Source organism: Physeter macrocephalus, chromosome 5 (assembly GCF_002837175.3).
Source record: "Physeter macrocephalus isolate SW-GA chromosome 5, ASM283717v5, whole genome shotgun sequence".
NCBI classification, from domain to species: Eukaryota; Metazoa; Chordata; class Mammalia; order Artiodactyla; family Physeteridae; genus Physeter; species Physeter macrocephalus.
In genome coordinates, this window is record NC_041218.1 from 46115131 (window position 1) to 46128386 (window position 13256).

General features: G+C 41.6%; 1 protein-coding gene across 1 annotated transcript in view; it reads left to right on the plus strand.

The window, feature by feature from the left end:
* The window catches only part of PDE1C (phosphodiesterase 1C), a 554160-nt gene that overhangs the window by 519817 nt on the left and 21087 nt on the right, over nt 1–13256 (plus strand). The window contains 1 exon segment of the mRNA XM_028489915.2: nt 8632–8700. Coding sequence (XP_028345716.1) covers nt 8632–8700 — 69 coding nt within the window.

Consider the following 13256-nt stretch of genomic DNA (forward strand, 5'->3'; position numbering starts at 1 on the left):
GATCCCACATGCCGCAGAGCGGCTGGGCCCGTGAGCCGTGGCCGCTGAGCCTGCGCGTCCGGAGCCTGTGCTCCGCAACGGGAGAGGCCACAGCAGTGAGAGGCCCGCGTACTGCAAAAAAATAATAATAATACTAAAATAAAATAAAACCCATTAAAACCCAGTGGCTATGGAATGGCTTTTCAATAGATTGCCCTGGAGGCATACCCTTGTACAGTTTTTGCTTCTCTGTGGTGATCTGTCTTGGGGTAGGTATTTGTGTACTAGTGTCCTTGCCTTTGAGTGGATATATGTGTGATGGTACAGAATATAGTCGCACACCAATAAACATAGATTTATAGTAAAAATCTACAGCCATAGGTATTGTCCAGTAACTGATTCTAGAGATAGAACTGTATAAATTTTCCTTTTTTCTTGCTTTGATGATATTTTTATAAAATTTTATATGCTGTAAAAAATTTTTTTAAATATTTGCTATTTTCATTTGTAGAGCTCGGTTAGGTTTTTATCAACTCTGGGGCCCCCTGTACAGCCAGATTCCTCCCTCCACCTAATCTAAGCATTCTCTCGCTTTTTCATACTTCTTCTCTCTCCTTATTTTCTTCTCTCATTTTTATACCTTTTGCAAGTTCCTTCTTTTGCCTCTGTCCAGGCAAGCCATTCTGCTTGCAGCGTCTTTTTGGAAGATGGAAACACAAAATAATGGAAAAAACAAAATTTCTTGTTCCAGTGTGATCCACATGAGGAAAGGCTGTGGGCCAGGGATGGGGTATGTCTAGATGGGGAGAAGGGAATAGTTTGGGGAAAGGAAGCAGCAAAAAGGAAATCCTCATGGGATATCCATTACCCAAAGCAAGGTGACTCACTTTGAGCCTAATATAATGCTCTTATTATCTCTTCTCAGTCTACAGCACAATTTTTGTACAGGGTTTTTCTCCTTACGATGTTAAGCCCTCACCATGGGTCTCTAGACCTTTCCTTACTAGGGCACTGGCCACCAACTCAGCTCATCTCCTCAGCCTGAGATTTTGCTGCTGTTCAGCTGGAATTCGGGGAGATGTCTGGATTAAAATCAAGAATGTTTAACAAGACTCAAAAGAGGGAGGGAAGCAGAATCAAAACCCCGAACCTCAATCCAAATCATGCCGAATAAATAGTTCTTTTCAGGAATAAGGAACGGATTTCTAGATGTGTTCTGAGAAAGGTCTTCCAAAAGGGAAGATGATAAAATGGACTTTGTCTGTATTTTATGGCAGTGATAGAATGTACTTCCATGATGTGAAATATGTTTTTAGCAGATAAAATGCAGGTTGCAATTTGCAAGAGAATGACCATCCATTTTAAGAAAAGTGTTTTGTTCCCTGTGATGCTGCTTTGTACTAAAAGAAACTATTCAAATGCCATAGCCTCACATCTCTAAATGCAAAAATAAATCATAGGGATTCATGTAAAACAGAATATGCTAAACTGCTCTCAATAAATTATGTGTTTATTGTAAATCTTTATTGCACAGATGAGGCTGACAGTCCCTCAATGTATAATTTTCCCCCAGCATCTAGTAATGAATAAGTACTTGTATGTTCTTCTGATTACCAAATAAAAACAATGAGTTAACCTCTCTATTGGAATTTGAAAAACGAAAAGGCTGTTTTTCTTTACTTTAATGTTTTTCCTTGTTGTCAATGTTCTGTCCCAGATATGAGGCTGTCCAGACTCACTCAACCATCTGTCTCTTTTGTATTCTTCCAAATGCCAAGCAATATCCAGGTACCAAGTGCTTTTGCCTGCACACTGAAGATATACACAGTGTATCACGTCTCATATAATCTTTTTTGAGGGATGAGTAGATGGACTATCAGAAGCTCCTTGGAGGCATAAGAAATGTCAGTGTTCCAGGAATTAGGCTGGCTTCCATATGTTCACTTTTCTTCTGGGTACCATGATACGGTTTTACATTCCTACGATGCTGGTTTTTGAATTCCAAACATTTTTTCCTTTTCCTTCTCCCTCAGGTAGGAAGGGCTACCTGGAAATATTTTCTTTCTCTCCAGCTACAAACATAGGGAGTCTGACTAGGGACTAGTCATTACCCTATTTGTGAGCATACATACATGGTTTAACATAGTGAATGGCGTCCAGCCTTCAAACCAGCCACTAAGAGGCACCCCTAGTGGTGATGGTGCATATTACACAAGTAGCACCCCCTTATCTGGACCACCTCTGTATGTTGTTCCTCTGCAGTAACTCCGCTCGGTTATTACTGACTAAAGAGGCTGGGATATTCCTCCCAAGCGGCCATGCATTGAAACACTTTTTTTTCAATTCCTCTTTTTTCCTGAGAGCAAAAAACAGAACTTATTTTGAAAAATATAGAGAAGTATGATAAAATTAAAATCATTTGTAATACCCCATTCAGTGTCAGTTCTTTACTTCCCAATGGTCTTTTGCTATGTGTTTTTACACAGTTGAGGCCATACAGTACAATATATTTAATTTTGTATTATGGTTTGTTCTCATAACATTGGATTGTAAGCATTACCCATTTAAAAAAACTCTTTACTAATATAATTTCAATTGCAACATAATTTTTCATTTTGTGGCTCTTGTGAAGTTTACTTAACTACCTGTCTGCTGTTGGACAATTAAGTTATATGCTTTTATTTTCTGAAGTTGTAAATAACAGCAGCGGGGCTCTTTGTACACAAGGCTTTGTCGCATTTCTGAATATCTCCATCGGAAGAATTCTTAGAATACTGGATCAAAGGTCGTGGACCTTTTTTCAGACTCCTCATTCATATACCCAATCCCAAGGCATATTCAGATATTAAAACGGCCATATTTAAATAGCATATAACGTTGCATGTCTGAATAGCTCTTATGTTTTTGATCATTGTTCTTTGTGATGAATAGAGATCAGGTCACACAAAAGAAAGCATGGTATTCATGTATTGTGGAGGAGAAATGTTATCAAACACTCTGACTATGCTGCTCTAGCTCGTACACTGTTGGAAAACAACTCTTAGGAAAGTACAGGAGGTGGGCTTGAAGCCCTCCAAACTTTCAGAGATTCCACAGCCCTAAGCAGAACGTGGACTTCTCCTGATGCCCTTTTGTCAAGGCTGCAAAGGGGCAAAGATAACGATTCATTTAGCTTGTTGATCTCTGCCACCCCCTAAATGGAACACAGAGAAAATGTTGGTGGATGTGCTCAGCAACGGCTATCAAGTGTTGTGGGTATCCGTAAAGGGAGACACTGCAATAGGTGAAAAGAAAGAGAGTGAAAATGCACAGTAGGCTGACAGACACTTTTCCTACTTTAGTCCTTCAGCACCCACTTCTGCCTTGGGACCTCCTTGTGTTGTAACAACATTGCTATTGTTGGACCGTTGCTAATGATGACGCTAGGTCTCAAGGGCTTTTAAATCACCTTTCCCGGCAGGCTTGGGCCTGGCCGTGCTAATCTTGCTTTGCAGAGGGAAATTACTTGAGGTCAAGTTGCCAATCATTGGGTTTAGTGCTAACCTCACGTCCTGAGTCTTAGATGTGTGTATTTGCCCCAAGGCAGGCAGCCTTGGTTGTCACTTTCATCACTGTCCTCTTCTCCAGACTCCTGATGAATTGGATTTGTTGCCCTTTAGCTGAACCAACCAAGGACATTAATTTGAAATATCTGAAAGCTATTCGTTTGTCCAAAGATACTTCCAGTCACACAAGCTGCAGTGTTGACATCTCTGCCCTGAGCTGACTGATTGGGTTGTTTACTCCTTGAACATTCACATGCTCTGGGTCAAGGACAATGTAATGCATGACCTTAAAGTGCTTCTCTCCCAAAGATGACATATTAGCTGCTGTACACACACACATACACACACACACACACACACACACACACACACCTTTCTTTTGAATATAAACTAATAACACACACTCTATCGCACTTCAGCTTTTTTGCTAAGTTCTCTCACTTGGTCCTCACAATGACATCCTGAAATCGATGTTTTTAAATTTTTATAGATGAGGAAAATGGAACTTAGCACAATGTCAGCACTGATGTAGTTGTTTATTCATGTTTTTATTTCCTTACCTCATTTACAAAATATTTCAGAAGTCTAAAATCACATAAAGGTAACCAATTTGCTTTTAAAAAATGAAGACTGCAGAATAAAACCAGAGGCAGGAAGTCAAGCTAGTGTAGATTGAGTCAAACAGGGCAAACGTTAGTGTACAGTCATGCAGGCTGAATAGGCCTCCCCAGTTCCCAGCATTAGATCATAAATTGGGTCTGAGTTTCCGGGAAACCTAAATAAAAATGAAAAGAAACCATTTACAAGATGCACATCATTCATGAGGACAAAGCACGCCAGTTCCTCAGAAGAAAGAACGCTTCCCTTACAGCTGAAAGAAATGTCTTCCACAGGTATTCACTGGGTACACTTACACTGCTTCTCACTCCTGGCTGCAGACAGGCTCACCCGGGCCCCATCCCAGATCAGTGAAACAGCACGTCTAGGGGGAGGCCCAGGTATCAGCATATTTTCTTTAGAACTCCCCAGACCATCCTAATGTGGAGCCAGGATTGAAAAGCACTGACAGAGTGAATTCTGAGTCACTCACGGAGCAGCATCCCAGGTAGATTTCTACAATAAATCCCAGAGTGAGGTCTATGTGTCCACCAGCCTGGAACAGTAGGGGTCAGTTTGAAAGCTGATCTGGACGTGGATCTTCCAGCTCAATTTCTGATGTGTTCCCTGGGAATGGGAGCAAGAGAGGGTGAAGGGTTTTAGAAAATGAAACTTAGATAAGCTGAGTATTATTCCCACGAACGGAACTTTGAGTAAAGTGATAGGTTATTTGGTGGCTATGGAGTGGAAAATGATTTCAGGGACACAGCCTGACTTAACAGGGAGCCCATGGGAGGCTGACTCAGAGCCTAACCACCCCCAATGGTCCATGGGGCCACCCGATGATCTGGAGAAATTGCCAACAGGTTTATTTTACGCGTCTCTGCCTGCTACCTGTTTGTGACTCACGATTAGGAGAGGCGCATGTGGTTTCTCCCTTTTCCTGATATATTGGGCATTTCGTCAAGCATACAGAGAAAATAACCGCATTGGTAGAGGGCTTGCAGCTCTGCTTTTCCACTGACCCACGGCCCCCAGAGTTTTCTGTCTCATTCACTATCTGCAAAGGAGACACCAAGGGAATGAAAAGCTGCCCCAAGAAAAAGCCATCAAGCTTCAGGCTTTGGGAAGCTCATGATAGGTCATTTCTTAAAAATATATTTATTTTATTTTTATTTATTGTTGGCTGCGTTGGGTCTTCATTGCTGCATACGGGCTTTTCTTTAGTTGCGGTGAGCGGGTCTACTCTTCGTTGCTGTGCACGGGCTTCTCATTGCGGTGGCTTCTCTTGTTGCAGAGCATGGGCTCTAGAGCGCAGGCTCAGTAGTGGTGGTGCACGGGCCTAGCTGCTCCACGACGTATGGGATCTTCCCGGCCCAGAGATCGAACCCGTGTCCCTTGCATTGGAAGGTGGATTCTTAACCAGTGTGCTACAAGGGAAGTCCCTTGATAGGTGACTTTAATCGCGCCAAGCATTTATATGAAATAACCTGGCAAGAGTGAATATTTCTACAGGTAACCCCATTAAAAGCTTGCCGTCATTCAGTGCTTTGCAGGTTTTGAAGTGCTCATTTAGGTCACATTACATTTGCTCTCTCAGCTTCTTGAGGGTATCTGTGGAAAGCAGAGTGCCCTATTTTCCAGCAGTTAAAGAAGGAAATTTCTATCACATAAGGTTTTCCAAGCCTCCCTGAAGATCAGAATCACCTGGGACACTTGTGAAAGATCCACGCCCCTCCAGAAATGCTGGCTCACTAGTGCTTGGCTGGGCTAGGGAATCTGGGTTTTCTTTCCTTTTTGTTAATAATCCCAGGTAGTTCTTATGTGTAGGCAAATTTAGGAAGACGGCACCTGAAGGAAACCTGGATAACGGATTGGTCAAGAAATAGCAAGAGTCATTGGGAAAAGTTTCTCTAGGTTTAAACTCTGAAGGATCTTGGCTTAAATTTTGCCCCCCAACATTCAGTAACTTCGTGAAAATTACTTACACTTTGTCTCCAAATTCCATAAATTAGGAATCGTTCTATCACCAGAGAGTTAGTATCAGAAAAGATAACTAACGTACGTTTAATTGTCCATTACTAATACGGTGCCTAGAACATGGTAGCTGCCTGATATGTGACAGTGACTGATGCTAATGACCAAGTGGCCACATTGTGAGTCACAGCTCTGAATAAAAAACCCTAAACTCTGCCTCCTTCCTAAAGCAATAGTTCTTAACGGAGGGTAATTTTGTTCCTAGGGGACATTTGTCAGTGTCTGGAGGACATTTTTTTTTTTTTTTTTTTTTTTTTTTTGTGGTATGCGGGCCTCTCACTGTTGTGGCCTCTCCCGTTGCGGAGCACAGGCTCCGGACGCGCAGGCTCAGCGGCCATGGCTCACGGACCCAGCCGCAACCACTGCGCCACCAGGGAAGCCCCTGGAGGACATTTTTGATGATCACGACGGTGGGGGGCTTGGTGTGGGGGTGAGGAAGGGGTTTGATGCTGACACCTAGCGGTAGAGGCCAGGGATGCTGCTAAACATCCTACCATGCACAGGACAGCAAAGAATGATGTGACAAAATATCAGTGTCCATCTGTCGAGAGAAACCCTATCTGAAAGGGATGGTGAGACAAGTGAAGCTTCCCGTGAGTGGAGGGACAAACACTTTGGGTCACTGGCTTCCCCACCGTGGAGGCGGATCCAGTGGGACACAGGTTGTTTCTGGTGGGTCAGGAATGGCTATGGATCTGCACCCTGCTAGTGGCCTTGATCGGGGCTGGCTTGTTACACACTCAGGTCCACCATTCTTCCTGTAGGATACAGTGTGAGTGGCACCCCCTGGAGCTGTGCAGGGAGGCAGCCCTGGCCCGGACCCCACTTATCACTTTGGGTGAATCTTTTTACCTCTAGTGTCTGAGCACCCCGTTTGATGGATGATCATTAGACTCACCTGGGGAACCTGTTGACCTGCAAACTTGTGGCTCCATTCCCTGGAGGTTCCCCTTCAGTGGGTCAGCAAATGACCCTGGAAGCCATATTTATAAAAATCACCCAACTCTTACATTCAGGGCATCTACAAGATCTGGAGAATGAAGACCTAAAAGTTCTGCCAGATATCACTTCTCTCACCTCGTGCAAATTAACAGTTTTTGTGGGTCTGAGGTGTTTGGATTAATTTTGCGTTCTCTGTTTTTACTATTATTACTACTAACACTATTAACGGTACTTCCACTGCTAATAATAATAATAATGATAATAATAATAATAATTTACAGTAACACAGAATGTCAAGGGTAGTACCCTGTTCTTTAAGACTAAAATGGAACAGTCTCAAACACCATCCCTAGTGTATATCTTCACATCTCACCAGGTATTCCGGGGTTGGGAAAGCTTATCCCTCGCCTGGACCCCAAGTTCCTGCTTTGTCTGATGTCGAGATCAGTCAGTGTGTCTTCTTGTTATCTTTACCCATGACTGTGTTCACTCAGACTAGCACAACCTCCACTCACACCAGGCCTCTGCGTGGAAAGTAGACTTTACAAAAAGTTTGCGTAGGTTCAGGGGACTTGTGACAAATAACTTGACGTTAAATCATGCTTACCCTCTGCCCGAGAATTCTCTCTGCTTTTCTGCCAGCTCAGACTCCAGGCATTTGTCATGTTGCTGGATTCTGGCCTTCAGGCCTCTTTTGCCCCACTCTGTATGGCCAAATAAACAAAGAAACGAATGAATAAACAATATTTGCATTTATAGATAAAATATATATGTGTGTATGTGCATTTTATGTGTATACGTATATTTATGTATAAAATAATATATACATGTATGTGTGTATAGGCATATATTATATATATACAAACACACACACACACACATATGTGTAAATGTTCTTTTGCAGAACAATTCACCTCGCTTCCTTTATTTCTCGCCAGAACACTTGGGCGTAGTTGTCATTTCCCTCATTTTGCAGGTGAAGACGTCATCTTCACAGCTCTTCAGAGGTTCCAGAGAAATCAAGTTTGTTGCTTGAGGTCCAATAGGGAGTAAAGGCTATAGGGACAAAGCAGAGACAAACCCCTGACTTCTCACTTCTAAATCCAGAACTTTCCCTTTCACAGCAGCAGTTCTCCACTCTGGACGCACATTAGCATCACCTGGGGTGGGCTTTGAAAATCCGGATGCCAGAGCTCCAGCCCAGTACAATGAACACAGAATCTCTGGGTGTGGCGCTCAGGTAACTGCATATTTAGAACGCTTCCCTGGTGATCCTAAAGTGCACGCCTGCTCAGACCAGTCTGGAGACCGAGAACCATCACACGCTCAGAGGTAAAGGCTGTGCTCCTGGCTTTTCTGGACCGTGGACTATGCCCTGCTTTGCTCCCACACCCTCACCCAACCTTCTTCTCAATGTTGTCTTCAGACCCAAACTTTTGGATCATTGGATAACACTGCACCTGAGCATTTACCGGTCTGAAACGTCTGTCCACAATCCTATTCTTTCTCATCCTCTCTTTCCACTTTACAGGCACAAAGAAGCATTCTCATGGCTCACCAGCCCCAAGCACTAGCTCCACGAGTCGCCTTACCTTGCCAGGTGGGTAAATATCGCTTCATAATCTTAGCTGATCACAGACAGCAGAAAGGACCCGTTTCTCAGGAGTTGAGTTTAGCAGTTGATAAGTGGGGAATCTGGCCCCTTGTGTATCCTGTTACCCCATGTTATCAGAGGGCTTTGTCTCTGTCATCCACATTTGTAAGGTTCTCCCAAGAATGGACATAACATATTCATAGTTGGTTCACAATCTCTCCTGCTCACTGATGGAAAGAGTGGAATCTTGATCTTCCTTAAGGTTCATCGGGACATGCTGTGCAAGTATTTCTTTGAGAGGCGGATGGCACAGGGGGAAGAATGAATTTTTGGTGAGAGAGAGAGACTTGGGTTCAAATCTCAGCTTTGCCATGTTCACACTGTGCAGGCTCACTACACTTATTCAGCTTCTTGGAGCTTCTGTTTTCTCATCTGTCTGCATGATAATAAGAATTAGAAATAATACTCATCAATTTAACATAGTACTGACTCATAGAGGGTGCTCATAGCGAGTATCTACTGTTGAGAAATAAGGAGGTCATGGATGATCTGTACTGGATCCTATCTAACGTTTACTAGAAAATTTTAAGCATTCATGACAATCCTGTGTAATCACTACTTAATATGAGAGGTACCTATTGGTCACTGTCTCCATGCATAGGCTTACATTCTCTATGCAAATTAGGTTCGAAGTAAAACTTGGAAAAACACATTTATGTGGAGGGAAGGAGAGATTATAAAAGGTAAATATGGACATTGTAGAAAAATTGAAAAATAATACAAATTAAGAGAAGGAAAGATGGTGCCAAAATGCTACCACTCAGAGCTAATCAAGATTACCTCTCCTTCCAGTGTTTCTTAAATACCTTTTTTTTTTCTAGATTGAGATTATACTCTACATGGAATTTTGTTTCCTCCCTTTTAAAATTTACTGTTACATTATGTGCTTTACCCCATGTTATTAAATATTTTAAAAATATTTCAGCGATTGACTAACATTTCATATGATTATACCACAATTTATTTATATACGGCATCCATGGGAATTGGTTTCAGGACTACCCACAAATACCAGAATCCATGGATGCTCAAGTCACCCACAGTTAACCCTCCATATCTGCAGGTTCCACATCTGTAGATACAAGGGGCCGACTGTATTCATTAATAATCTGGCATTTATATAGCTTGCCTTTTTTATCATTAATAACTTTACGTTCTTGTACATAAGTCTTCTTCTGAGTCTGTAAATATGGATTTAGGACAGATTCCTGTAGGTACAATTACTGATTCAAAGAGTATGTACATACTTAGTATGTACATACTTTGACCCATTATTGTCAAAGTGATTTCCAGAAAAGTAGTATTATTTTATACTTTTAGCAATGAGTTTGCCATTTCACTTTGCTCTTGCTACTGCTAACACTGATACTTCACTAATTTGATAAGGAAAATTATATTCATATTTTGTTTGCATTTAGTTTATCTTTAAAAAAATCTGTTTTCTAATGTTAATTTATCTTTTACATTGTTTCTTTGGGGAATTTCCATATTTCATCCATTCAAAGAGGGACAGTTGGGCTTCCCTGGTGGCGCAGTGGTTGAGGGTCCGCCTGCCGATGCAGGGGACGCGGGTTCGCGCCCCGGTCCGGGAGGATCCCACATGCCGCGGAGCGGCTGGGCCCGTGAGCCATGGCCGCTGAGCCTGCGCGTCCGGAGCCTGTGCTCCGCAACGGGAGAGGCCACAACAGTGAGAGGCCCGCGTACCGCAAAAAAAAAAAAAAAACAAAGAGGGACAGTGACTTGCATTTTAGCTACTCTGAAGTAGGAATGTTTTGCAAGCAATGGGGTGTTATAATTGAATTAACAGCATTTTTTTCTTGGTTGTACATGAAATAATAGTTCACTTTATAATCAGCGGCATCTTAGATTAGACGAAATATAATCTATGTCCATCTGCTTTTTCAGCCTCAACTTATGCAGTGTCCCTACCCCAGTCCAACAGCTGGACTCAGTGTCCACTGAGTAGCCCCTGAACTTACTTGCCTCTCACTCTGCCTAGAACAGTCTTTACCCTTTTCTCCCCTGGTTAATTTCTCTTTGCAGTCTCTCCAAACTATCTAGGTAGAATTAATGCTGATGTATAATTATTTGCTTATAAGTCCTTTAACCATTGATCGGTGGCTTTTTCAAGGGTAGGGACTGTCTTATTCTTTTTTGTCCCAGTGCCTGCTGAGGTGACAAGCACATATTGTGTGCTCATAAATGTTTATGAGGCCGGGTGCCCTGGTGTGTGAGTGAGCATTATCCGATTTAATTTATGACTAGATAGAAAGCAGCCGTCCTCAGAAGAAGGCTCACCTTGGAAATTGGATTTGTATCAACTATACTAACTTACAGCTATACAGCTATAACTATACAACTATACTGACTGTTTTCTAGTACTGAGTAGACCTTGCCCTGTAGTCTCTGGAAGCCCATTTCATCTTGTCCCTGTTTGTGGTTATTGTGCTCTTAGGATTATAGTCGTTATGAGGAAAACATTTCTAAACCCAACAACTTCAGTGTGTAGTGATGGTGTTTGCTCTTCTTTGTAAAGTCATAACATTTCTGGGTCAGGTGGGACCTCTGACATACTAGACATCTGCATGAACATGCAGACCTAACCTGGTTCCCACCTATTATGCCGGGGACCTATATTGCTGGCCTGCTGGGATTCTAAGACCTCTGAGTCAGAGTCTCAGCCACCCTGTCTTTGGCCTTAGTTTCGCAGTCTAAAGTGGTCCCAAATTGGGTGTCAGGATCTGAGTTCCAACCATTCGAAAGCCTGTGGAGGTGGAGTGGGTAGTTCTCAAAACACTTGACATAATGAACCATGCTTTGTTTAGCAGACGCCCTCCACGTCACTCATAACGACAGCCAGCCAGCTGTTTCTCCTTGTGACCTCACGAACGCCACACGTTACCTCCCACAGTGCACATGCCTCTACCACAAGCTCTTGGTGCAGGCTGCCAAGCAACTTAAAGTATGTTTTGGGATACTCAAAGAGCCAAATGGAGGAATAAAAATCCTTTAAAACCAATAAAGGAAAATTATGCTGAAGCCAAACAAGAACAGAGATATGCAAAAGAAGCAATCCAAAATCTGAAATGTTAAAGAGCAAACAAACATATAGTCATTGGAATTTTTTAAAAACAAAGAAAAACACAGTTGGTGGTATAAACTCAAGGTAGAACACAGCTGAAAAGAGAATTAATGTTGGAAGATAGTCCTTAGGACTTTATACCAAACATATTGTACAGATGGAACCATATAAAAAAAGAAAAGAAAGGGCTTGAACCATAAAGCTCTTAGAAGAAAACATCCTTATGACCTTGAATTAGACAACAGTTTCTTAGATATGATACTGAAAGCCCAAGCTGCCAAAGAAAAATTAATAATACAACTTCATCAAAATTAAAAACGTTCCATTATCAAGAAAGCTAAAAGAAAATCCATGGAATGAAAGAAAATATTTGTAAACCATAAATCTGATAAGGATTTAGTATCCAGAATATGTAAAGAATTCTTATAACTCAACAATAAAAAGACAAACAAGACAATTAAAAAGTGGGCAAAAGATTTGAAGAAACATTTCTCCAAAGAAGATAGGCAAATGGAACGTGAAAAGATGCTCAACATCATTAGTCAATAGGGAAATGCAAATCAAAACCACAGGGAGATACCACTTCACATGCACTAGAAAGGCAAGAATAAAAAACATGGATAATAACAAGTGTTGACAATGATGTGGAAACATTAGTACCACCATACATTGCTGATGGGAATGTAAATGGTGCAGCTACTTTGGAAAACAGTTTGGCAGTTCCTTAAAATGTTAGTCATAGAGTGACCATAACACCCAGCAGTTCCACTCCTAGGTATGTTCTCAAAAGAACTGAAAACATATGTTCACACAAAAACTTGTCCACAAGTATTCATAGCAACATTACTCATAATGGCCAAAAACTGGAGACAACCTAAATGCCCATCAACTGATGAATATATAAACAAAATGTGGTATATCCATACAATAGATTATTATTTGACCGTGCTAAAGGGAGAAAGTACTGATACGTTCTACAACATGAATGAACCTTGAAAACATTTTGCCAAGTGAAAGAAGCCAGACACAAATGGCCACATATTGTAGGATTCCATTTATGTGAAATATGCAGAATAGACAAATCTACAGAGACAGAACGTAGACTAGTGGTTACTAGAGCCTGGGGAGGGAGAAGAATGGAGAGTAAATTCTCATGGGAATGGGATTTTTTTTTATTGGTGAAGAAAATGTTTTGTAAACTGTCACTGTTTGCCGATGACATGATACTATACATAGAAAATCCTAAAGATGCCACCAGAAAACTACTAGAACTAATCAATGAATTTGGTAAGGTTGCAGGATACAAAATTAATGCACAGAAATCTCTTGCATTCCTATACACTAACAACGAAAGATCAGAAAGAGAAATTAAGGAAACAATCCCATTTACCATTGCAACAAAAAGAATAAAATACCTAGG